This window comes from Notamacropus eugenii, chromosome 5 (assembly GCF_028372415.1).
Source record: "Notamacropus eugenii isolate mMacEug1 chromosome 5, mMacEug1.pri_v2, whole genome shotgun sequence".
Classification (NCBI taxonomy): Eukaryota; Metazoa; Chordata; class Mammalia; order Diprotodontia; family Macropodidae; genus Notamacropus; species Notamacropus eugenii.
Genome location: NC_092876.1, coordinates 95,350,818 through 95,376,591, shown reverse-complemented (window position 1 = coordinate 95,376,591; position 25,774 = coordinate 95,350,818). Strand labels below are relative to the sequence as shown.

Below are 25,774 nucleotides of genomic sequence, written 5' to 3'. Positions count from 1 at the left end.
TTTTGTCATTTTTCCTAATTTGCTCAGTTGTTTCTCTCCTCATTTCTCTTATCAGTAGTAATTTGTAGCGGTCCCTCATATGGTTATTGGAGGTTTTCAATCTCTCTTTTGAGAGCTCTTTGTTCATCTCCTTTGACCACTTATTCACTGAGCAAACACTTGAATCGCGTAATTCAGTGTGTTCCCTGCATATATTTTGGATATTTGTCCCACGTTAGCTATTTGCTGCCAAAAAAGCCAAAAGAAAACAAAACATTTTCCCACTGTCTCTCCTTCTTATTATGTCATTAATTCTGTTCATGCAAAAAAACTGCTTAGTTTCATGTAATGGATATGAGGTATTTTGTCCTTGTTATTGCCACTAAGAATTCTCACCTATTCATAGTTATCATAGACATTGGTAATGTCATCGTTATTCATAAGGTTTCTGATCTGGTTCTCTTCTTTATCTTCTTCCTCTTCTTCTTTCTCCTCTTCCCCCTCTTCTTCTTCTTCTTCTTCTTCTTGTTTTTATTCTTGTTCTTGGACTTTTGATCATGGTTATTCTTCTTGTTTTTTTTTAACATTATGACCTTCAGGTCACATGTACATTTTGAGCTGTTTATGGCATATGTTGTAAATGTTGGTCTAAAAGGAATTAATTTCTGCCAAAATGCTTTCCAGTGTTTTCAGCCATTTTTTTAAATGTAGTGAGTTCTTCCACGAGTAATTTATGTTCTCATGTTGACTGAGGACTAATTGTTGAGTTTGATTCTTATTTAATCTGCTCTGTTGTTATACTTTTCTGTTTCTTGGATAAATACTGAATAGTTTTGATGATTCTTGGGTGATAGTATCATTTGAGGTTTAAAACTCTTGTTCTCTGGAAGTGATAAGGGCTGTAAAGGGGGCGGGGGTGAGACCCCCTCACCCCGAGGGAAAGTCAGAGCACAGGGGAAGGTCACCTGGAATGACTGACAGACTCAAGCATTGTTGAGGTCAAGGTAAAGATTTGTTATGCTTATCAGCAGGCAAGAGCCCTTAGAGAACCTGCAATGTGATTGGGGTACAAGTAAAACTTATTTATAATATTCTATAGTAAAACATGTGGCAAATATGCTAATTAGGTGATTCAGGGCAGGATTAGGGAGAGATTAAGGAGTGGTTAATTCTTAAAGGAACATGCACTTTTGGTATCTACTGCACAGGTATTTTACCCAGACTTCATCTGGAAATATTCCAAGGAGGGAGTCACAGGGAGGTGTGGTTTTAGTCCTGAAACATCACTAAGTCAACTAGTGGTCAGGACTGACTAGGGAATACCAGGCTTCTCTCATCAACGTCTTGTTAGACAAGAGAAATGTAAGGGAGAATCCATACATCTAACTCTACATACTTATGACTGATCAGTGAGTAATAAATGTTGTTATGACCCAGTACACAGTCCATTCAGCCAGTTCACAGCTGTTTCAAACTAATAAATTCTATACGGATAGCTGATTACTGTAGCAGGAAAAGAGATAGAAGTTTTGCTAGAACAGGCTGTGTCCTAGGGAGTAATGTGATTTTTAAAGAGAAATGTGATGTTATAATTGGGGTCCAAACATATGCACCCAAGTACCCCATAAGAAGAGCCTGACCATTTTAAAAGAAACTACATTCATTCCCCTGAAAAGGCGATAACGAAGGATGGTGATCATAAAATGGATTTGATCTTAGCATTGCCCAGGGAAAGATAGGACATGAATTAATCATGGAAAATTGAATTGACCTCATCCTCCCTGGTTATATTTTTTCCTACGGTTTGATGGAATGTCATCTTAACCATACATGTTCCCAGAATCTCTTCTCTGCTCTCAGTAGCAATGAGAGCTTGAAATAACTAGATCTGAGGAGAAATTGCTTAGTAGAGGGGGAAATAAAACTTCTGTGCAATGCCTTGGAAAATCAAAACTGCAAGTTAGAGACACTGAGATGAGTTCTGCCATGTTCCCTAGGATGATGTTCTGTTTGGGATCAGGCACAGAAATGCCTTAGGAAGAGAGAGCAGAACAAACCAGGGAAGTGGAGTATGAAAACTGTTTGCCTAATCCTGGTTCAGCATTCATAGCCTTTTACCTTTCTCTTAGTGTGCCCTAAAGAGGAACATGAGACGAAAAGTTTGGTTTGCTAAGGGAATACTGCTTTTCTTTATGAGAGCCAATTTTCACACACATGTGCATGGCTCCTAAATCAGTATTTTCAGTACTGGTTCCTGGACATCCTGTAAACATGTCAGACTTAACATGTCTGAAATGAGCTGGTTTTCTTTTCAACTAAAACCACATGTATTCCTAAGTTCCCTCTTTCTTTTGAGGATACTTTCATTCTAGTTACTCAGGTTTTCAGCTTCACTGTTATCCTTGATTCCTCACTTTCTCAACCCATACATAAAAAGAGTTGCCATATCTTGTAATTCATTCATCCAGAACTGTCTCCTTTATGTATTTCTCATCTCTGCATGTGAGAAAGAAAGATGGAGCTATGTTCCCTAGCTGACTGGTTGGGTCCTAGTGGGCCAGCTCTTACTCCTACATACAGATGGCTCTGGAGGAGAAAGTAAGATTAGTAACTTTGTACGTTCCTCACTTCAGTGCAATTCACTTTGCATGTCATGGCATCAGCTCTCTGATGTTTTCGTTTTCCTTGAGAACCAAAGATCATTAACAACCTCTGAATAATAGTTGAGCAAAGAAATTTACTTTGGTGACAAGGAAGATCAAAACACATACTCAGAAGAAGATGCCAAAGTGAAAGTTCCTATACCATGGGTGGGGAACCTGAGTGCTTCAGGCCACATGTGGCCATCTAGGTCCTTAAGTCCAGCCTTTTGACTGAATCCAAATTTTATCATTTATTCATGGAGAAATAACTGAAATCACATAATTCTGTCTTCCCCATATATATGTATATATATATGAATGACATGTGTCCCATATCAGAGACTCAAACCAAAACAAAAGATTTTCCCAATGTCTCCCTGTCTTGTCATACCATTAATTCCATTCATGTGAAAAACCTTTCCATTGCATTGAATGTATATGAGCTAGTTTGTCTTTTGTTGTTGCCAGTATCTTAAGAATTCTCCCATGTATATAATTGTCTATATTTTCTGATGTGATTCTCCTCCTCTTCCTCCTTCTCTTTCTCCTTCTTCTTTTCCTCTTGTTCTTGTTCTTTTTAACATTTTGACCTTCAAGTCACTTGTACATTTTGAGCTAGTTATGGTATATGTTATATATGTTGGTCTGAAACGAATTATCAGCCAAAATGCTTTCTAGTTTTTCCAGCAATTTTTTTTTATGTAGGGAGTTCTTCCATGAATAATTTATGTTCTCATGTCAATTGAAGACTAATTATTGAGTTTAGTTTTTTCTGATTCTTTCTTATTTAATCTCCTTTTGTTGTCATACTTTTCTATATTTTCTAAATATTGTGATGATGCTTGTGTTATAGTATAATTTGAGGTCTATAAGTGCTGTTCTCTGGGAGAGACCGACCATTTTTAAAGAAACTACATTCATTCCACTGAAAAGGAGATGATAAAGTGGATTTGTTTTTAGCATTGCCTAGAGAAAGGTAGGAAGTGAATTAATTTTGGAAAATTGAATTGTCCATCTCCCCCCTGATTATATTTGCTCCTACAGGTTGGTAGATTGTCACCTTACCCATAGATGTTCCCAGAATCTCTTCTCTGCTCTCATTTGCAACAAAAGCCTGAAAGACCTAGGTGTGAGTGGAAATTCCTTAGAGGAGAGTGGAATAAAACTTCTCTGTGAAGCCTTGGGAAACTCAAACTGCAAGTTAGGCACACTGAGGTGAGTTCCCATGTGTTCCCTTGTACTGTTTGGCATCAAGAACAGGAATACCTTAGTAAGAGAGAACAGTCCAAACCAAGGAAATGGAGTATGAAAACTGTTTGCCTAATCCAGGTTCATGATTCATAGTCTTACACCCTTCTCCCTCTCACTGTAGGCTAAGGAGGAACTTGACAGGGAAAGGTTAGTTTGCTAAGGGAATAGTACCTTTCTTTGTAAGAGCCAATTTTCACATATATGTACACTTCACTGTTATCCTTGATTCTTCACTTTTTCACCCATATATAAAATGAGTTGCCATATTTTATAATTGCTTCTTCCATAAAAATTTCCTTTATCTTTCCTATCTCTATGCATGAAAGAAAGATGGAGCTGTGTTCCCCTGCTGGTTAGTTGGGTCCCAGTGGGTCAGCTCCTCCTTCTACTTACAGATAACTGGAGGAGAAAGTGAGATTGGTGACTTGGCCCATCTCTCCCTCACTTCAGTTCAATTGACCTGCATGTGATGACTCACCTCCTTGATGTCATGGTCCTCTTTCAGAACCAAAGACCAACAACCTCTGTGAGTAGTAGCTGACCATAGAAAGTTACTTTGGTGACAAGGAAGATCAAAACACAAACTCAGAAGAAGATACCAAAGTCAGAGCTCCTATACTGGGGAGTACGTGGGTGGAGAGAACCTCTAGACCCCACAGTGCATCCTGTTCACTGCATCGAAATTTTACAATACAAATCTTTTCTCTCAAATTGACTTTTCTTTTCTGTTGTCTTTTTTCTAATTGGCCTCAGAATTGTTTTATTCTGCATTTCTCTTAGTAGCAATTTGTAGCATTTTTTCATGTGATTACTCTCTGAGGTTTACAATTTCTCTTTTGAGACCCCTTTGTTCATCTCCTTTGACCACTTACTCACAGAGACATGACTGAAATCACTCAATTCTGTCTGTTACCCATATATATGTATACATATATATATATATATATATAGATTAGATAGATAGATAGATAGATAGATAGATAGATAGATAGATAGATAGATACTCTGATCAAAGTTCAGAGACATACAACCATGACTTAAGCAGTTACAGGAAAAAAGCAGTTACAGAGAAAAATCAGTGACTTGTAAAAAGAATCAATGAGAACATGATATAGGATTTACTTAGATCTCACCTGTGTCTCCAAGGATCAATACCATGCTCTATGGCCACATCCAAGTAAACCGTTTCAGCAGATGGGCTAAACCAGGTCAAGGATAACTAAGGGCTCTCAAACCCTTTGGTGGAAGTTTCTACCCCAAATATATGAAGACTTCCCCTGTTGGAATGGGTGGATGAGATTGATTTGTTCCAATAACCATGAAGATGGGTGAAGCAGTTGTTGTGGAGAGCTTGGCATTTAGTTAAACATCAGAGACACCAAGGTCATTCACTGCATCTTGAGCCATCACCAGTCTTCTTGACTCTTTCCTGTAATGTAGTAGATTGTGGTAACTGTAGAAGAGAATGTGAGTTCACTCAATTTTGCCTCACTTAAATCCAACTTAAACATGAATCAGAGGAGAACACCTATACCATTTTCCCCTATCTCAAAGTTCTGCTATGACAGCCAAATGATGAAGCAACAGGTTCAGATTAACTGGGGGCTGTAGTTACCACGCTGCACACAGTTGGCCCAGTCCATAGAGTCATCATCTCATTGGGAGTAGCAGTGAGATTTGGCAAACCTCTCCTCCTCACCCCCACTAGGATGTCTCAGCAGCCTTTTAAAAGTATCACCTGGTGCACTTGCTTATATGAGGAAGGGGCTTCAAAAGGTGCCCTAAAAATTGTCTTCTTATGTAACCCTGATGTGGTATTGTGTCAGGTGGGGAGCCCACCCTGCTGTTGAAACACATGCACACATACACACACATACAAGTCTGTATGCACACACACACAATCTAGAAAAACTTCAGACATGATTCTACTTAGCATGAGTACATGGAATGTGTGCAGATTTATGAACAACACAAAATCTAGTCGATGTGAAAGATGAAAGCCTCTTGATGTGAGAGAACTCAAGAGGTATCATATCCAAAGAGCAGCTTTGAATCGAAACAAGGCTGGCAAACTAAGTCCAGGTTTCCAAGTTGATTCTGGGTACATGTTTTTTCTGGAGTGGCTACAGTGAGGAGGAGTACTAGGAAGCTGGTGTTGGTTTCACAATCAAGTCTAATCTAGTAAACAAGCTTGTGTACCTCTCAAAAGGAGTGAAAAATAGGCTCATCAAAATGTGATTTCCACTTGTAGGAAAATGGCACACCAGCATTGTCAGTACCTATGCTTACGCCATGAATAATCGCCATGAGGTAAAAAACGAATTCTATAAAGACCTGGAAACTGTCATATTCCAAAAACTGACAAGCTTATAATTCAGGGTAATTTTAATGTTGGATGAGACACAGACCATTAGTCATGGTAAGGGGTCCTTAGGAAAAATGAAGCTGGAAACAGTAACAGTAGTGGTCACTTAGTACTGAAGACTTGTACATATCATGACCTTCTCATCACTAAAATTGTTTTCCATTTACCTAAAGACAATAAAACTTTGTGAATCCACTATGGCAGCAAACATTAACATTTAAAAAACCGTGTCATTTTTAGGGAAAGAGACAGACAAGATGTAAGAGTGACAGAGGCAATGTGTGGCACAGAGTGCTGGACTGATTATAGACATATGCTCTCACTGCTAAATATTTGCTGTCAACAAATGCAGTAGCTCCCAGACAGGTAACAACCAGAATACATAATGTCAGCAGATTAGAGTGCTTCTCTCAGCGGGAAGGATGTGATCCTAACTTGGAGGGAAATTTAGACAACAGTTGATTGGCAACTGTGGAGGAGAAAAGGAGTAGACAGCTTTCATAGATTGGGTGTACAGTACTACATTGACTCATCTTGGACAGAACACTGGTAAACATCAAGACTAGTCTGACAAAAGTGATAGGGAAATTCAGAGGCTGCTAAATGAAAAAAAGAAAATTCCATAGTGGTTACCAATAGGATAGTTTACCTGCCTGTAAGAACGCAATATTAACTCCATGAAAAGTAAGATACAAGCAAAGCTCAGAGAGATGCAGATTCTTGGCTCAGTAAGAAGGCAAATGAAATTCAACTTTACACTGATAGTAACAATCCAAAGCACTTTTATGATGCCCTGAAGGCTATTTACAGGCCAAAGACCTATGGCACATCTCCACCACTCAGTGATAATGGAGTCACATTGATTACTGATAAGGAGCGGATCCTGGAGAGATGGGCTGAACACTTCCATAGTGTTCTCAGCAGACCATCATCAATCAATGCTGAAAACATTGACCATTTACCTCAGGTTGAGGTCAGTCCCTCTCTAGACAAATATCTGACTGAAGAAGAGGTATTGATTGCCATTTGGCTCCTTTCCTGTGGCAAAGCACCTGGTGATGACTGTTCCAGCTGAGATTTACAAGGTGATGGTGGGGTCCATTGCTGACTGAAATGTTCTGGGTTATATGGCAACAAAACATTATCATCCAGGAGTTCAAGGGCTCCTAGATTGTCCACCTATATAAAAGTAAAGGAAACATTGTCCTGTGACAATCACTGGAAGTTTCTCTCTTGGTCATTGCTGGCAGGATTTTTGCCAGAGTGCTCTTTAACAGACAGATCCTTCACCTGGAAGACAGTCATCTGTCTGATGATCATGAAGCCAGTGCGGCTTCAGAAAGGGTCAAGAAACAGTTGATATGATGTTTGCTACTATGCAACTTGAAGAGAAATGCCAGGAGTAGAACAGAGGACTGTACACAGTCTTCATTCATCTGACCCAGGTCTTTGATATTTCAGTCATAAAGGCTTACGGATAATCATGTGAAAATTTGGTTGCTGAGAGAAGTTCATTGGTATTTTACATCAATTTCATGGTGGCATACTTGCCTGCATGCTAGATAAGAGACGACACTCTGCTGCTTTCCCATTTATCAGAGAAGTGAAGCAAGACTGTGTGCTTTCTTCCACGCTTTTTACCATATTTTCATCAATATTGTCAGACACCTTCAATGAGGACCAACACAGCATCAAGGTCAGCTACCCCACTGATGTTGAATTTTTTAACTTGAAAAGGTTACAGGCCAGGACTAAAGTGGAAGGAAAGTTGTTGCGTGATTTCCTTGTTCACAATTGATTGTCCAATGCATCCTCTGAAACTGAGATGCAACAAAGTATGGATCTGTTCTCTGCAGCTTGTGATAATTTTGACCTAACAATTAAGACCAAGAAAACACAAGTGCTCCACCCACCAGCACCACACCATCCATATGTGGAACCATCAGTTACAGCAAGTGGAGCAGTTTTGAATATTGTGGATGAGTTCACTTATCTTGTCAGTATACTTTCTAAGAATGTACATTTTGATAATGCAGTTGCCACATGCATTGCCAGATCTAGCTCAGTCTTTGGGAGGCTCGAAAGGAAAGTGTGAAGAGCTATTAGACCACCTACCAAACTGAAGGTCTGCAGAGTTATTTTGCTGACCTTATTGTTGTATGCTTGTGAAACCTGAACAGTATACCAACACCATGCCAAAAAACTGAGTAGCTTCAATTTGAATTGTTTTAAGAAGATTCTAATGATCATATGGAAAGGTAAGGTAATAGACACTTGGGTCCTTTCTCATCCTAAACTGACAAGCTCTTTAACTCTACTGCAGATAGCACAACTCCAATGGGCTGGCCATGTTGTTAAAATTTCAAACATACACTTGCATAAAAGATTATTTTGTGGACAGCTCACAAAAGACAAGCACTCACATGGTGCACAGAAGAAGCAATATAATGATACTCTCAAGGTCTCTCTGAAGAACTTTGGAATTGATTATGTGACATGGGAGACACTGGCATGTGATTACCCAGCATGGTATGCCCTCATCAAAGAAAGTGCTATGCTCTATGAGGAAGGCAGAATGGACATAACTCAAAAGTGGAAAATGTACAAATTTAGAGAAAATGCCCATGTATTAAAATGGACTATTTGGGCCTGATCAGTGGTTGTGTATTCTGAACTCATATTGTTGTCATCAGCCACAGTTGGACACACTGTAACTTGACTGTAACATTGTGATATCATTTTGGTCCTCTGTGAGAATGAAGAAAAACAATCAACCAATGAATTCAAAAAGGACATTAAATTAATTTGGCATAACATTTCCTCACAGTATTCTTGTTGACTGACTTTGTGATCATCACTTTCTCATTTAGATTTGCACCAACTATGTCTTTAATAAGACATTTTATCATTTTTTTCCAGGAAATGAAGTCAAGCTCACTAGCACAAAGTTTGCTGACCCTGTTTTCCTTCCTTTTCTGAACATGCAGATATTTGTCCTTCAACCTAGTAGGACCTCACTTATTTTTCACAGTCTTCCACATGTCACCAACAATGCTTCAACAATCACATATTTTTTTTTAGTGTCAATTTTGAAGTAACAGAGTTTAAAAAAAACTTAACCCTTCCACTGGCTTCTCCTTTACTGAGAAAAAAATCCCTTAATCTACTAGATCTTTGGCAAAAGAAATTTCCATATTAATTATTTTTCAAAAATATATGTCTCTTTCTCCATTTCAAGCTCATCAGCTCTGTCAGAAAGTGGGTGGTCTATTTCATCATCTTTAGTTTGGACTCCTTTGTTATTGTGTTGATCAGAGTCCTAAAGTCTTTCACAGCTATTTTTTCCCATAATGTTATTATTGTATAGATTGATCTTGTTCTGCTCATTTTCCTCTCTATAAGTTCAAAGAGATCTTCCCACTTTCCACTGAAACCATCCATTTCATCATATGTTATGGCATGATATTTCATTATATTCATATAACACAACTTTTTCCACTGTTCCTCAATAAAAACCATCCTTTAGTTTCCAATTTTTGGCTACCACAAAAAGAGTTGGCATAAATATCATTATACACATAATTCCTTTTCTTCTTTCATTTATTTGGTAGATAGGACTAGTAGCAGTATAGCTAGGTCCAAGGGCATACACAATTTGATTATGCTCTTGACATTCCAGGAAATTCAATTAGTTTCGAAAATATTCAGACCAATTCATAGCTCCAGTAGCAATGTTTTACTGTGCCAGTTTTGCTATAGCCTCTGCAGCACTCTTTTGTCATCTTTGCCTGTCTGAAGGGTGTGAAATAGAACTTCAAGTTGCTTCAATTTACATTTCTCTAATTATTATTGATTGATGTAAATTTTTTTCTTATGAAGAATGATTGGTTGCATTTCTTTCCCTAAAAATTTCCTGTTCATGTGCCAAAAGGGCATTGCTAGGTCCATATCTAAAATAAATTGTGTGTGTGTGTGTGTCTGTGAGAGAGAGAGAGAGAGAGAGAGAGAGAGAGAGAGAGAGAGAGAGAGAGAGAGAGAGAGAGAGAGAGAGAGAGAGAACCTACTTTTAGGTTCTTTATAGATAAAAATGTCTATGTCAGCTGTTTTTTTGGTAGTTAAGAATCAGAAACTGAGGGGATGCCCATTTATTGGGGAATGATTGAACAGGTTATGGTATATAATTGTAAAGGACTATTATTGTGCTAAAAGAAATGACAAGTAGGATGATTTTAGAAAAACCTGGAAAGACAAATATAAATTGATTCAAAATGAAGTGACTAGATCCAGGGGAATGCTCTCAATAGGAACAGCGACACTCTATGATAAAGTGTAAATGACTTGGCTCTTCTCAGCACTACAATGTTCCAAGACAATCCACAAGACTCATGATGAAAAATTCTGTCTTCAGGGAAAGAACTGATGTCTGAATACAGACTGAAGAATACTAATTTTTATTCCGTTCTTTCTTTCTTTTCTTCTTGCTTTGTTTTGAGTCTTTTAGCAAGAAGTGAGTTATATGAAAATGTTTTCCATGATTGTCCACATATAATTTATATTAGAGTGCTTACTAGTTCAGGGACAGGGAGGGAAGGGAATGAAGGATAGAATTGTGAACTCGAGTATTAAAAAAAGTTAAATATTATTTTTCTATGTAATTGGGAGAAAATAAAACATTGTTTAAAGAAGTGTCCTGTTCATATCTTTTAATCATTCATCTATTGAAAAATAGCTCAACCTCCTCAATGGATAAATGATCAAAGGATATGAACAGGCCATTTTCAGAGGAAGAAATTAAAGATATCTATAATGCTATGAAAAAATGCTCTAAATCACTTTGGATTAGAGAGATGCAAATCAAAACAACTCTGAGGTACCACATCACACCTATCAAATTGGCAAATATGGCAGAACAGGAAAATGGTAAATGTTGGATATGATGTGGGAGAGTTGGAATACTAATTCATTGTTGGTGGAGCTGTGAGGTCATCCAACCATTCTGGAGATCAATTTGGAACTATGCCCTAAGGGCTACAAAAATGTGCATACCCTTTGACCCAGCAACATTGCTTCTTGGACTGTATCTCCAAGAGATCATCAAAATGGGAAAAGTTCCCACAGGTACAAAAATATTTATAGCAGCACTCTTTTTAGTGGTCAAAAACTGGAAATCAAGGGGATGCCCATCAATTGGGGAAGGGCTGAATAAATTCTGGTATATGAATGTAATGGAATACTATTGTGCTATAAGAAATGATGAACAAGAAGACTTCAGAGAGGCCCAGAAAGACTTATGTGATCTGATGCTGACTGAAAGGAGCAGAACCAGGAGAACTTTATGCACAGCAAAGTCCACAGTGTGGGAGAGTTTTTTCTGGTAGACTTGGGTCTTCACAGCAATGCAGGGACTTAAAGAAAAAAATTCCCAATGGTCTTCTAAGGCAAAATGCCTTCCACATCCAGAGAAAGAACTATGAAATTCAATGGCAGAACCTAGCAGATCATTTGTGTGTGTGTGTGTGTGTGTGTGTGTGTGTGTATTATGTTTTGGTTTGTTATATGATTTCTCCCATTTATTTTAGTTCTTCTACACAGCATGACTATAGTGAAAATGTATTCAATAGGAATATATGTGTAGATCCTATACAGAACTGTATGTCATCTTGGGGAGGAGGGCAGGTGGTAGGCGATAGGTAGGGGGAAAAAAATCTAAGTTTTATAGTAGTGATTGTAGAACACTAAAAATAAATTAAGTTAATATCAAAAAAGAAAAAAAGAAAAATGGCTCAGCCTCAGAAGCTTATTTTCTCTTATATCTTGGAATGTGACTTTTATCAGTGAAAGTTGATCCAATGATTCTCTCCCCTCCATTTACTTGCTTTTCTTCTAATTTTAGATGCATTGGTTTTGTTTATGCAAAAACTTTAATTGAAATAGCATTTAAATTTTTATGATCCTCTCTATCCCTTGTTTGTTTATTAACTCTTCTAGAAAGTATCATTTAAAAATATCATTACTATACTAGCCTGATGAATTCTTTTCAAAAAAAAATTCTAAACTTAACCAATACCAAGTAGAATGGCCTCATATATAGTAGAAGGGAAAAAGGAAAATTATGTCAGAAATTGTTGATCTCTATTATATAGAGCTTGATTTTATTTTTAAATAAATGACCAATATGTACCTTTAAATACTATCCTGTTTATGCTTCTTTCTAGCTTCCCTTTTTTTCTTTTTAAAAAATAGATTTCTTAGGGACATTTTTTTTTTCCTTTTCCATTCACTATTTCCTCCTTATTACCCACTTACCCACCTCCGCACTTCCAGTTTTGGAAAAAAGAAAAACAAGCCCTTAGTAAAAATATACAGTATGAAACAGAAGAAATTGAGCACTTCAGGGGTGTGTGTGTGTGTGTGTGTGTGTGTGTGTGTTCGTGTAAAAATATACAGGATGAAACAGAAGAAATTGAGCACTTCAGGTGTGTGTGTGTGTGTGTGTATGTGTATGTGTATGTGTGAATGCGTGTGTATATGTATTTATAGTTTTAAAGGGACTGTGGGTTTGATCCCCTTCCCACAAAAAGTCATGAAATGAATGGCTCGTAGAGAAAAGAAATAGTCATTTCTCCTTTGATTGTCCTTCTCCTTTAGGCTGTCCAGATGTGCTCTAACTACTGCTTGTCTTCAGGATCTCCTCCCTGTTATCTGTAGTAGTGAGAATCTAAAAACCTTGGACCTGACTTTGAATTTATTTGATGATGAAGGAATAAAGCTGCTGTGTGAGACTTTGGAAAAGCAGGACTGTAAACTGGAAACGCTTTTGTGAGTACCTCAGCATTCCTTCCTAGAATGTTCCCTAGGCATTAGGGCCAAAAAGAAGAAGGAAGAGTGAATAGAAATGAAAAAAACTTTTCATTTAATTTTTTAAAATCAGAAAATCCACTGTATCTGCCTCTATTACCCCCTCCCCCTTTCAATGGGAGAAATAAAGAGAAGCAAAAATAAGACTTTTGTGACAAATGTGCATGGTCAAGCAAAACAAATTCCCATATTAGCTTAGTCCAATAAACACGCGTCTCAGTCAGTACCCTGAGTCCATCACCTTCACTGTTAGGAGGCTGGTGGTATGCTGTAAGTGTCCTCCAGAATTGTGGTGAATCATTACATTAATCTGGTTTCTAAAGTCTTTCAAAGTTGTGTATTTTTATAATCATCACAGTATATGTTATGTTATAAACTGTTTTCCTCATTCTGCTCACTTCATTCCAAATATGTACATATAAGTCTTCCCAGGTTTCTTTGAAACCATCCCTTTCAGTAAATCTCAGAATATGACAATATTCCATCATATTAGTATTCCATAACTTGTTGGGACGTTCCTTATTTCATGAATACCCTCTCAGTTTCCAGCTGTTTACTGGAATGGCAAAAGAACTATGAGCAGGGAAGTTAGGAAAGGGACTCCAGAATCAGCCAGTCTGATACAATCTGATTCTAAGACATTTTCTTTCCTGCTGCACATTGTAGATAGGGGAGCCTTCCCCTTCTCACTCCCCTGACTTCTGGCAGGTTTAGTTTGCTCAGAGGAGAGTGCACTTCCTTCTGACACACCCAGAGGACTTCTCTAGTCTTTTCTTATTTCATCCTTGTCACCTGAGACATAATACTTCATCTCACTGTTCTCTCTTGTTTCCTTCTGGAAAGGAATGACGAGGCTGAACAGCCTGAGGAAAGGGTCATAGAGGGAACTGTTAAAGACAACTGCCCTATTAGTGCTTACATATGAAGACTGAATCTCTTCCACCCACTAATCCACAGGGTGGAGATAAGGATCTTCTCCTGTTGTTTTCCTGTAGTTCCCACAGAATCATAGCATCTTAGAGAAAGACCCCTCATCTAGCACAGAGGGGCTGACCTTGGGACCAAAACGTTTCCCAGGGTGGCCCAACCAGATTCAGATGGGGATGTTTGACAAAATAAATACAAATGCAGTACAACATAGAAAATGTTAATTTGTGATTTTCTAAATCAATGTGGACCCTAAGAGATTTATTTGTATCTGAGTTCAACATCACTGGTCAAGCCAACCTGTACCTAATGAGGCCTCTCTATTACTCATGGGCTCCTTTGAAATCTACATATATACATTAATGTATACATATATGTACATATAGAGAGATCAAATTTATTTTTACGTTATTATTTCTTCTTCACCTGCCTCCCAATAGAACAATAAAAACCAAAGCACAAAAGTAAAACCCTCTCCTTCCTAGTCTTCAAATTCTGAAGTTCAGCTAGTATATCCCTGCCTTCCTCTCACATTCCAACCTTTTTCATCCCATGCACCCACAGCATTGTGGAGGTGACAGGTGATGCTTTGGGTAAACAATAGACTTGGAATCAGGAGACCTAAGTTCAAATTTAGCTTTAGATGCTTTTTAGCTATGTGACCCTGAGCAAGTCACTTAACTGCTGTCTGCCTCAGTTTCCTTAACTGTAAAGTGGAGAGAACAATAGCACCTTACTCACAGGGTTGTTTTAAAGATTAAATGTGATAACATTTGTAATGTGCCTAAAGATACCTGCTCCATAGTAGATGTTTAATAAATGCTTGATTCTTTCCTTGCTTGTTTCCCTCCTACCTCTGTATCTCAAGTTACTCTCCTATGAACATCCTTCAGTTTCTCATTGTTATTCATAAAATGAGGGCTTCCTCTTTATCCCCCAAGAGAATACAGCGATCCCACCCTGAGTTGACTAGGACAGAATAGAGAAAGACTAACCCATCCCTCTTTTTGTACTTTATGCTTCTCTTAATGAAGCCAAAATTCACACTAGCTAATTTGTCTGGTTTGTCCCACTGTTAACTCATAATGCCTTGTAAATCCAGATGTATTTTTTATGAACTGTTGTGTATCCATGTTTCCTCCCCTTGCTGGCCTTGTGTACTTGGTGTTTTTAAACCCAGGCATATGAACGACCATCTGTCCAGGCTCTGACTCTGAAGGATAATTATGTCTAGCCTATACTGGACCTGCCCCCAATGAAGTTCATATGCACAAAGTCTTCAGCTGATGATCATTCAGGCAGTCATGAGGAAGGCATTTGAAGGGCAAATCTTAAAACTATTTCAAATACAACACATGATTTTTTAAAACCATCCTTCAGCAGGTTCTGCCCACACACATACGTACGCACACATACTCTCTCACACCCAAATGCATACAGAAACGCACACAGAGTCAGTAATAGACACTAAAACATGGGAGTAAGGATGGGAGGCAGATGTGACTACAAGAAGGCACTTGACTGAGGATATAGTCATCAGGGTTGCAAAGAAACTCAGCTAAAGATTGAACAAAGTATCTTTGTGTTTTCACAGCTTTTTCCAACCTGATGGCTTAAGTGAAGAATCCAGGAGAGCATTGAGAAACCTGGAATCAAGGAAATCTTTTCCCCTCATTGTAGAAGACTATTTAGATGTTGAAGACTATCTATACTCTTGATCTTCCCACTTACTGGGTGACTGAACAAGTCACTTTTCCTGCTAATTCAGTGTTCTAAGACGAATTTTAATTCTGTGTTCTCAAAATTTAATTCTACTTTTGTGTTCTAAGACTAATTCTAATTGAGCACCAATTTTCTTATCCATTCTGAAGGGAATTGTGTTTTTCATATGCAACAATGGAATATATGTGATGAATATACTGATAGGTTAGATTTTCAGAATTGCCTCTTCTGGATTGAGAGTCAGACTTACAATGCAGCTTGAAATGACCAATGAAACCCTTGACAACATTCTCACAGTCATTGCATTCTTATGCCTGTGTCCCTTAAGTGAAGCAAATGAAAGACTGTAGAACATGTTCCTGACCCAGACTTCTAATCCTGTGACCGACCAAGTAATGATTCCCAGGAACCTGAAACAATCCTGTTCCCACAGCACTCCAGGACCTCTCTATTGTGGACTTGTGAGCTTGTAGTGGGAAAGACTCAAGTCCTGCAAAATGAGTGTTTGTAATCCACATCCTGCTTCCCCACCTGGGTTTTATGTATATAATCTTTGTAGTCACTAGAGGAAGGTCTTCTCCTCTGAGAATAAACAGAACAGACATAATATGATGTCTTCAAGAATTTGAAGGTCTCTCATTCCTCTTCTTTTCCTCTTTCTGCTACTCCCCCTCAACACATAGAGATGTCTGCAATGGGAATCTGCATCTCCAGGAGGATGCTGTGTTCTCTATAACTGGAGAACCCAACGTGGAAGTTGGAGATCCATCGGAGAGGAATATTGAAAGGGAGTTTTCTGTATTTGTCCAACGGAGGTTAGCCACTGAGATGCTGTAGGGGAGGGATAACGCAAACTGTAGGCCAAGTTAATAGTGCCTGTAAATACTGACCCCAGAATTAGTGGTGGATGGGATAAAGCTGTAAAGTGAAGAGGAAGCAGGGAGAGAAATTGGAGGTACATAAAAAGTGGAATCCTTAAGCAACCTGGCCACTATGAAGCTCAAACGTATTTTTCTTTTCTGAGGTTATCTTCAGCCTTTACCTCTCTTCCCTCTCTTATAAGAACTGCAGTTCCTACTGCTTCTGGGAAAGCTCTCTCTCCACGCCCTTCCTTTGTTTTCCTTCTGATTTTCCTTTGGATGTAACTCCTACCCAACCTTTTAGGTCTGTTTGCAAGGATAAGTGGTCTAATAAAAGCCTAAGAAAATACCCAAGCCAGGGGCATCCATGGAGTGGAATATGAAAAGGCCTTTCTTTAGTGAGCAGAAACATGGTCCCATTATGCTAATCCCCCTCCCATATCCTGTTCTACTTCCTTCTCTATCAATGTGAGAAACGGGGCATGAGCCAAACTCCTTCCATAAAACTTGTTTCATGTGTCAATAAAGGACATTGTATCCATCCCATGTCTTCATTCTCCAGGGTATTCAGGATATCTTGAGTGGGTATTTTCCTGTAATGGGCCAGAACAGGAGTAGGGAGATGGGAGAGAAGAATAATTCTAGTGGAAACAGAAAGACAGCCCTTTGTGATCTAAAGTGGACTTGTATTCCACAGTATGGAAAATGTCACCCCAAGAATCCTCATACCCCAAACTCTGCACTCACCTCACTGCATTCACCTCATTTATTAAATATTCAGGATCATAAATTTAGAGCTAAAAGGAACCTTAGAGATCTAGTCCAACTACTTACTTTTGCAGATCAAGGATAACAAAGGCAGGTGGAGATTAAGTTGTTTTGTCCAAGGGTGTTCAATGACTGACACAATTTGCATTTGAACCTAGGTCCCCAGACTTAAATAGCTCTCAGAATCCTCATTACTATCCAGTAGAGTAGACTAGGAGATAGTACACCAAAGAATCTGATATTAAAGATGCTCTTGTTTATCAAACCTCTTCATCGTCAGAGAAGAAAGAAAGAACTCTAAAACTATGGCTTGTCAAAGCTGGGAGGAACCTTGAAAATTAGAAGGTTCCTTCAGTAGTAGGACTCTTCCATTCCAGAGGCCCTTCATTTTGTCGAGGGACATTATTTCCACCCCTATCACCTTTATTCTCAATCCATGATTCCTTAAATATACCTGTCATGTCAGGGCTTTATTGGAGTCATTTGGGAAGAAGAAAAGCTAAGTGACCTGTCCATGGTATAGATTCTAAGTCACAACCACAAAGAGCCCCCAACTCAGGTGGGAAAATAGGAGACTAAGAGGCTTTTCCATTAAACCAGATTCCCTCTCAGCATTCTTGATAGTAACGACTATAATATTAGCCACTTAAAAAAAATTGTAGCATTGAAAATTTGCAAAGCACATTACTCACAAGAAATCAACTTACAGTATTCTTATATTATTCCATTGGAAAGGCAGCCCTGACAGAATGTCAGGCCCCTATCACCCATCCCAGAGGCCAGTTCCTTCCTCAGACATCCCCTAACACGGGATCTATCTTATCCAACTTTGCGCATCATAGATGTCTTTGGCAGTCTGGTAAACCCTATGAATCCTGTCTCAGAATCATGTTTTTAAATACATAAAATATGCAGGATTATAAAAGGTTCCTCACTGAAACAGAGATGTAATTTTTACTAATCATGTTCAAGGATCGCCTGAAATCTCTTCATGGACCCTTGTTCAAGATTCATTGCTCTAAAAAGTACTTAAAGAGAAGATTTCCTGCCAGGGCCAAGAACTTGACCCCATGTGTCTCCCAAATTCCTCCCTCCACTGGCTTTGGCTTGCCGTAGTAGTAACTTCTCTTATTCTCCATTCTGGAATTTCTGCCTTTAAAGTAATTTCTTTGCATTAGTTTCCAATGATAAGCATGTCTGCAAAAACCCTGGTATAGTGAAAAATATGTTTTGGTAGAAATAATGAGGGTTAGGGGGGACCACAAACCTATGGGGCCCCAGTGCCATCTGGAAAGCATTGTTGGACTCAACCCATATTTTAGTGAAGTGAGAAATTTTATTGTGATACTTATAAAGTGGGTGGATCTCCTTAAAGGACTAGCGATCTAATGGGACTGACTCTTGTAGTGAGTTCTGGGTAAAATGCCTGCTAAGTAGATTAAAAAAATTGCTTTAACTTTTAAGAACTGCCCAGTACCTAACCACTCCTGGATTCTACATCAGACAACCTAGTTAGGCTACTTGGCTCACCGTTCGATGAATGTTTTTTTCTATACAAGCTTTAGAATAACCCTGTTAAGGTTGCAAGTTTGCTAAAGAACTTTGCCCTCTCTTGTAGCATCACAATAAAACTTTGCTACTTGACTTAAAGACTGTCTGAGTCCTCAAATTCTTTACAGATGAGTCTGCCCTGTACCTTGATATTTTTGGTTCCCTGAACCCCTGAACCATATCATTGCCATGTCAGTGTCTCAGAAAAAAAAATTCTGTCTTCTCTTCTTTCTTTGCCCTGTTTTATAGGACAGTAGTACTCGAGTGTCACCCTTAAGACTTCTCTCTCTAGCCCTAGTTATCCTTGATCTAAGCACAGTCTATGCCCATCTCAGGAAAATGGCGAGATACAGAGAGACCAAGCTGGATATCCTGACAATCCAGAGTGATTCTACTACTACAACATTGTCCTGGGCTCTGAGAGTCTGTCTTCAGGCAGAAACTACTGGGAAGTAGAGTTGTGATTCAGAGCAGAGTGAGAGCTAGGTGTGTGTAAGCAACCTGTGGGTTGTAGAGATGACGCTTATTTGTCACCCCAGGATGGATTTTGGGTTGTGGGACTGAGGAAAGGAAATGAATACAGGCTGATATTGATTAACGTCCTTAACTCTCCCTGCTTCCCTTCACCCCCCACATCAAGTGGGAATCTCTGTAGTCCCAGCTTTTCTCCTACAATGTGATTAACAGTGGCTCCTACATCTTCACATTTCCTAGTGTTCCTTTTGTGAACCCCTCCTGCTGTCCTTCAGTCCCTGTTACAGCACTGGATCCAACAGCACAGGCCTTCTGACAATCTAGACTGAGTTCTTCACATTGTGGCTGAGAGGGAAAGCAGGAACAGGAATCCAGGGCAAAAATTTAAGAAAAACAACCTTATCTTTTTTTTGTGGTCACAAATTAAAAGAGTGGGACCTCTGTCCCCCTTTATAAGAGTTTGCAGATTTGAAAGTAGAATCAGAATACTCATTCTCAGCAGTGTCCTGCAGAAGAGTGAACTTTTAAAAATCAGGATTTCAGAAGGAAAGAACTCTGAATCTCCCCATATTATTGCTTATTAATCATCATTTCTCTCAAAATGGATTCTTGTTTATGTGTTTTATGAGTAGATGATGTGGAGATGCATTCAAATGGATTAATATTATTGGACTGGCAGCATATTGATCCTTTCTTCTTTCCCAATTCCTATAAATGTTCCCTCAAATCATCCTGTGGTACAGAGTCATGTCCAAGGATAGGTAGGGGATCATTCCAGTTTTTACATCTCTTTCTCCAGTGTAGAAAGTGTTTTGATAGTGCATAACGGTAATTGAAAGAAAATTGTTTCTGGCAAACTTGGGTCAAAACACACAATATCACTATTCTTCTCCTCAGTCAGACCAGGCTATAAGGAACTTTAAGTGCCAAACACAGGATTCATCCTAGATATTTGAAATCACTCTGTCACCCTAGAAATATCACAGACATTTCAACGTAGAGGCGATAGGGAGCCCCAAGAGTCTTGGATTAGTGACACAAATAGATGTGTTTTAGGAATAGCTCTGACAGTAGCAATGGGGAGGATAGATAGGGGAAGTAAGGGCTGTGAAGGATAGAAATGCATTAGGAGGTATTGCCCATTCAGAGGAACATGAGGAGATGAGAGACTGAATGAAGTTGGGGGTTGTAGTAATACAGAGCAGGAGGTAGATATGAGAACTGCTGTGGGGGTAGAAGCATCAGTATTTGGCAACTGGTTGCATGTACGAACTGAAGTAAAAACATAATAAGAACTGACTAACTCTGCATTTTCTTTGTTGCCAGTTCTAGACTTCCCATCCTCCTCAAGGAAAGTGCCTGCCCTTCCTTGATCTTGTTTTGGTTCAGTATAGCCTAAACAAGCCAACAATAAAAAAGTAACTTTGTTTTCCTTAGGTACAACTAAGGAAAAAAGTTTTTGATTTCCTAATTTTCTGGTTTCACTCCAAAGAGGTCAAATACTGCTTATAAGGGACAGTGGATGGGATACCAGGTTTGGATTGAGGAACAATCATCTCTCTGAGTTCAGATCTGCCCTCAGATACAAGCTGTGTGACCCTGTGTATGTACCTTAGCTCTCTTTGCCTCAGTCCTCATCTGTAAAATGAAGTGGAGAAGGAAATGACAAACCATTCCAGTATCTTTGCCAAGACAATCCCAAATGGGGTCATGTAGAATCAGAACAACTCCTTTACACACACCTGCTGGTCCACAAGCAACTCCTGTTACATTAAATACTGAGAACACAGTTTCCTTCAAATCTCAGCTCAGAGACCACCTCCTGCCTAGTTCTAGAAATGTGAGTCATAGTTATAAGGGAAGAGTACGATATTAGCAGGATGCCCACTAACAGAGAGAGGACAGGCTGATCTATATTTCTAGAAAAGAATGAAGTCGTCATTGGATTACAGATGAAGAGCTGAAATTGTGGGGGAAGAAACAACCATTTATTAAGCACCTGGAAGTTCAATTCTTTTAAGTTTTATGAAGCCCCTACTACATGGTTCACATTGTGGTAATTCTTTAGAAATATTGCCTGTGAAAAGGCAGACATCTCCCAGGCCATTTATTCTAAGTGCTGCCCTGCATTTTACAGAAGAGGAAACTGAAGCCTATAGAGGTTAAGTGACTTGCCTAGGGTGGTATAGAGAGTAATTGTCATAGGTACAATTTGAATCCAGGACCGCAGATTCTAAGTCACTAGGTCGATGTAAGCTGGCGGCTCAGCTGGAAGAAGGGAAGATGCAAATCTGGGCTTTGCCGGGCTCATACAGACTCCTCTCCCCAGTGTCATCCTCATTGGCCCCTGCTCCTCTGACCATCTGCTGGGAATAGTCCAGGCCGTTAAGAATTAATCGTCAGAAAAATAAGGCTGGCCCCAAGCCCCAGTCCTCTGGAGGAAGTTTCTGGGGCGGAGCCCCGTCTTGCTGCCTGGTTCTGAACTCCAGGGGCGTGGCCTAGACCCTACTGATGCTGCTGGCCCCAGACTATTTCATTTTCACTTTCTCTTCCTTCTTGTCCCACTTCGTCTGAGGCGGGGCAGCAGAGGGGGCTGCCATGGCCGAGACCAGCTGCTGCAGGCTGGCCAGGCACTTGGAGCACCTGACATCGGAGGAGCTGAAGAAATTCAAGCTGTACCTGGTGGACTGTCTGCCCCGGGGCCGCCTGGAGAAGGCAGATCGCACAGAAGTGGCCGATGCCCTGGTGTGTTCTCGTGGAGAGCAACAGGCCTGGGAGTGGGCTCTGAGGATCTGGGAGAAGATGGGTCTGAGGGAGCTATGGGAGCGTGCCAGGAAGGGTAAGGATCCTCCTGAGCTGGGGATTCCCTCTCACCCTTGTGCGGGACCCAAAGTTTCTTGCTTCCTTACTGCCTGCTTCCTACCTTCCCTCTTTGCTCCCTCCCTCCCTTCTTTCCTTGCTTCCTTGGGATCCTCTTCTAGGGCTACTCCCAAACTAAAATTACCTTATATTCACACTTTACAGATTTTGTATTTGCGAGTAATTTCCTATTAAGGAATGTAAGCTTCTTGAGGACAGGCACTCTTTCATTTTATGTTCGTATCCCCCACACCTAGGTCAGTGTTTGGAGTGTCATAGGTACTCAATAAGTACTTGATTAATATGTTTTGACTTTGAACTTTAGAATAGTAGGATTTCACTGGGATACATGATATAGGGCTGAGATGGGGAGGGAGGGAGGGGACACCTCTATGCTTCTTCCTAACAATCAAGATGGGAGAAGTAGAGTTGAGATACTAGACAGTGGAGGGGAAGAACATCTGGGCAATGAGGAAACTTTACTGGTGACTAGAGAATGTTCAGAAGAAGCCAGTAGGTGGGAAAGGAATTGAAGAGAAGGGCAGATGGTAGATCTGGGAGAATGGAAAGAGTGTTGGAAATTTCAGCTGTGGTGTCAGCTGAGGAAAGAGGGAAAGGGTGATGGAGCCCAGTGGAGAAAGGAGATAAAGTGAAATTGGGTCAGGCTTTGATTAAGTATTGTACATGAGCATAAAGAAAATGTCCAAAGAAGATAGTGATTAGACTGCTGAATTTAAGACAATTTCCTGGAGTCTGTATGGAGTCAGGAATAAGGGGAGAAGTTCTTTTCCTTTGAGAATGAGTGCTAAATAACATGCAGTCAGTCAGATGGCATGCACAACAGGAAGGATGAGAAAAAGCTGGTTTTATTAAGAAAACTTTTGTTTTTGAGTCATGACTCTTCATGAACCTGTATAGGGCTTTCCTGGCAAAGATACTGCAGTGGTTTACCATTCTGTTCTCCCACTCATTTTGCATATGAGGGACTGAAGCAGCCAGAATTAAGGGACTTGTCCAGGGTCACACAGCCACTTAGTGTCTGAGACCAGTTTTGAACTCAAGAAGATTAGTGTTCCTGACTTTAGGTTCAGCCTTCTCTCATTGTGCTACCTAGCTGCCCCAGACCTTAACTGATCATTATCAAAAGGTCATCTCATAGTCATGGAGAGAGTGCTGGAATGGCCCATACCCTCTACATGCCTGTGCCCACTCCTAACTAGGACTTGATATTCAGGTATCTTTGGTGGTGATAGGGGGAGAGAGAAGAAACAGGAAGTAGCAGCAAATGTCGTTTAAAGTTGTGAAATGCATACAATGAAGTAGGATCTTTAACACAGTGGTGTGATATTTGGGAGTCCATGCCTCACTGGGTTTCTCAGAGAAGTTCGGCCTTACCAGGAAACTCTGAGATCAAAACCACAAGCTCCCTGTGTACTTAAAACTTCCTGTAGGAGCCCTGGTGTGTGTTCAGTGGTTTTGCCCACTTAATATCAGTCTTCAGCTTGAACATCTGAACTTAATCATTTAAAACGTGAAAACTTCCTATTTATTCCCTTAGAATTCAGAGAAGTGCCAAGAGGTTAGCAACATGAAATCAAGCTTCTTCTAAGTTGGAGACAAGAAGGCTCTGGATCCTCTGCTTTCCTCCACCTGGGCAATGCAGAAGATCCTCCCATTGCCTTGACAGGCAGATCAAGTCTCACTTCCTTCAAGAAGCCTTCTGTAACCCATTAGCCTGCAGAGATTTCCCTTTCCTCCTGTGCTCCTGGTTCTCTACATGCCTTTAGTATTGGAGTGCCTGGCACATAGTCAGTGCTGGTGATTAATTGATTCATTATTTTATATACTTAGCCTTTTAAAGCTTACAAATCATATTGTGTTTGTGTCAGCCACCAGGCTTTATTTGCAGAGATTCTGGTGCTTATTCCAGCCCCTCAGGGCCCAGACTGAAATCCACCTCCAGCTCCTTTCCTATGTCAGCTCCTAACTATCTCCTCAGGAACCAGATTGATCTCATTATCTTCTGCTTTTCTTTCCTACAGAGGACCTTGAATTAGTTCCTGCTTCAGTTCTTCCAGCCTCCTCAGGTCAGTAACCACTGTCTGTATAAGTCTAGCCTAAGTTGTTTTATTTTCCTCTGTCATCCTGGCCTTAGATTATCTGTTAATGGGGTCAAATCAGTAAAATTTAAGGAGATGTGCTGCAGGAACCTGCCCAATTGCCCCAACCATTGACTGAATTAAAATCTTGTGGATTCTAGCAGATAATATCCCTCTTAGCAGGGCAAGACGAACAATTACTGGCAGTCTCCCTTTTTAGTAATAGGTTGGAATGGTCAGATCTACACTGTGTTGTTGCTAGAGATAATAGAAAAGTGCTGGAGTTTCTTGTTGAGGAAAATGATATGATCGTGTCTATGCTTTAGTAATGTCATTTTTTAGTAGTAGTATGTATAGTAGTATGTAGTAGTAGTATGGAGAGGGAGGAGATTTGAGATGAGATGCTGGATAATTAGAGAGCTAATATAACAGTGCAGGGGAGAGGTAGTGTCCTCTTAGATCCAGTGACACTGAACTAGCATTTCCCTGAACAAGACTGTCCATCTCACGCCTTTTGTCATTTCTTCTGGTTGTCCCTCATGCCTAGGATCCTTTTCCCCCATCATCTCCTTCTACGGTTTCCCTGACTTTCCTTATGTCCCAGCTAAAATCCCCCCTTTTATACTGAGGTTTTCCTGACACCTCTAGATGCTGGTGCCTTCCTTCTCTTCATTATTTTCTGTTCTCTTGTATGTAGCTCATTTGTATATATACGTTTGATAATTTCCCCAACTAGATTGTGGATTCTGTGAGGGAAAGGACTGTGTTTTGTCTCTTTGTCTCCTCAGCACTTAGCGTAGTTCCTGACATGTACTAAACACTTAACAAATATTTGTTGACTCATTGATAAATATTCTTATACATATATGCATTCTTATGCATGGCTATGCAGTAGATACATATATACACAAACCCTGACATACTTGAAAATACATATATTTACTCCACGATATAAACGTTAACTCATGAACTCCCAGAAAGCCATTGGATATTTTAAATACTTTGTACTTGATAGTATTTCTTTTGCAAAGTATAGCTCTTGACTCCTCCATCATTAATGCCTTTACTTTTACTAATCATCAAAATGATACACTCAGTTTAAGTCAAAATTGCTCAAAGAGGTAACGTAGAGAAGATGTGTCAGAAAGGTGACCCTCAGGCTGCATGTAGCCCACAAGACTCGTGAGTATAGGTTGAAATGGATTAAAGTGGTATTGGGAAACATTTAAATAAATTTAAAAATAATAATATATAGATAATATTATATTTTAAAATTTAGGTTGGGAGGGTGCTTCCACTGCGTTAATGCCTTGGCTGGAGGGAGCTGCCAGGGTGAAGTAGTCCTTGAGTCAGTAGAAGAACATCAGAATGCAGACTGGAGAGAAATGAAGATGGAGGTAAGACCAGGGATAGAATTTA

The 25,774-nt window shown here is 39.7% G+C and overlaps 2 protein-coding genes across 4 annotated transcripts in view; both read left to right on the top strand.

The window, feature by feature from the left end:
* The window catches only part of LOC140504873 (NACHT, LRR and PYD domains-containing protein 3-like), a 396,422-nt gene extending 377,826 nt beyond the window's left edge, over positions 1–18,596 (top strand). For all 3 annotated transcript variants that reach the window (XM_072610239.1, XM_072610238.1, XM_072610240.1), the window contains 3 exons: positions 3,666–3,836; positions 12,886–13,056; positions 15,617–18,596. In XM_072610239.1, the coding sequence (XP_072466340.1) occupies positions 3,666–3,836; positions 12,886–13,056; positions 15,617–15,740 (466 nt within the window). In that variant the 3' untranslated portion in view covers positions 15,741–18,596. The remainder of the gene's footprint in view (positions 1–3,665; positions 3,837–12,885; positions 13,057–15,616) is intronic.
* A 3,226-nt stretch (positions 18,597–21,822) lies between these two features.
* Positions 21,823–25,774, top strand: part of LOC140504871 (NACHT, LRR and PYD domains-containing protein 12-like) — a 46,424-nt gene continuing 42,472 nt past the window's right edge. Inside the window, 2 exon segments of the mRNA XM_072610236.1 lie at positions 21,823–22,236; positions 24,299–24,343. Coding sequence (XP_072466337.1) covers positions 21,996–22,236; positions 24,299–24,343 — 286 coding nt within the window. The 5' untranslated portion in view covers positions 21,823–21,995.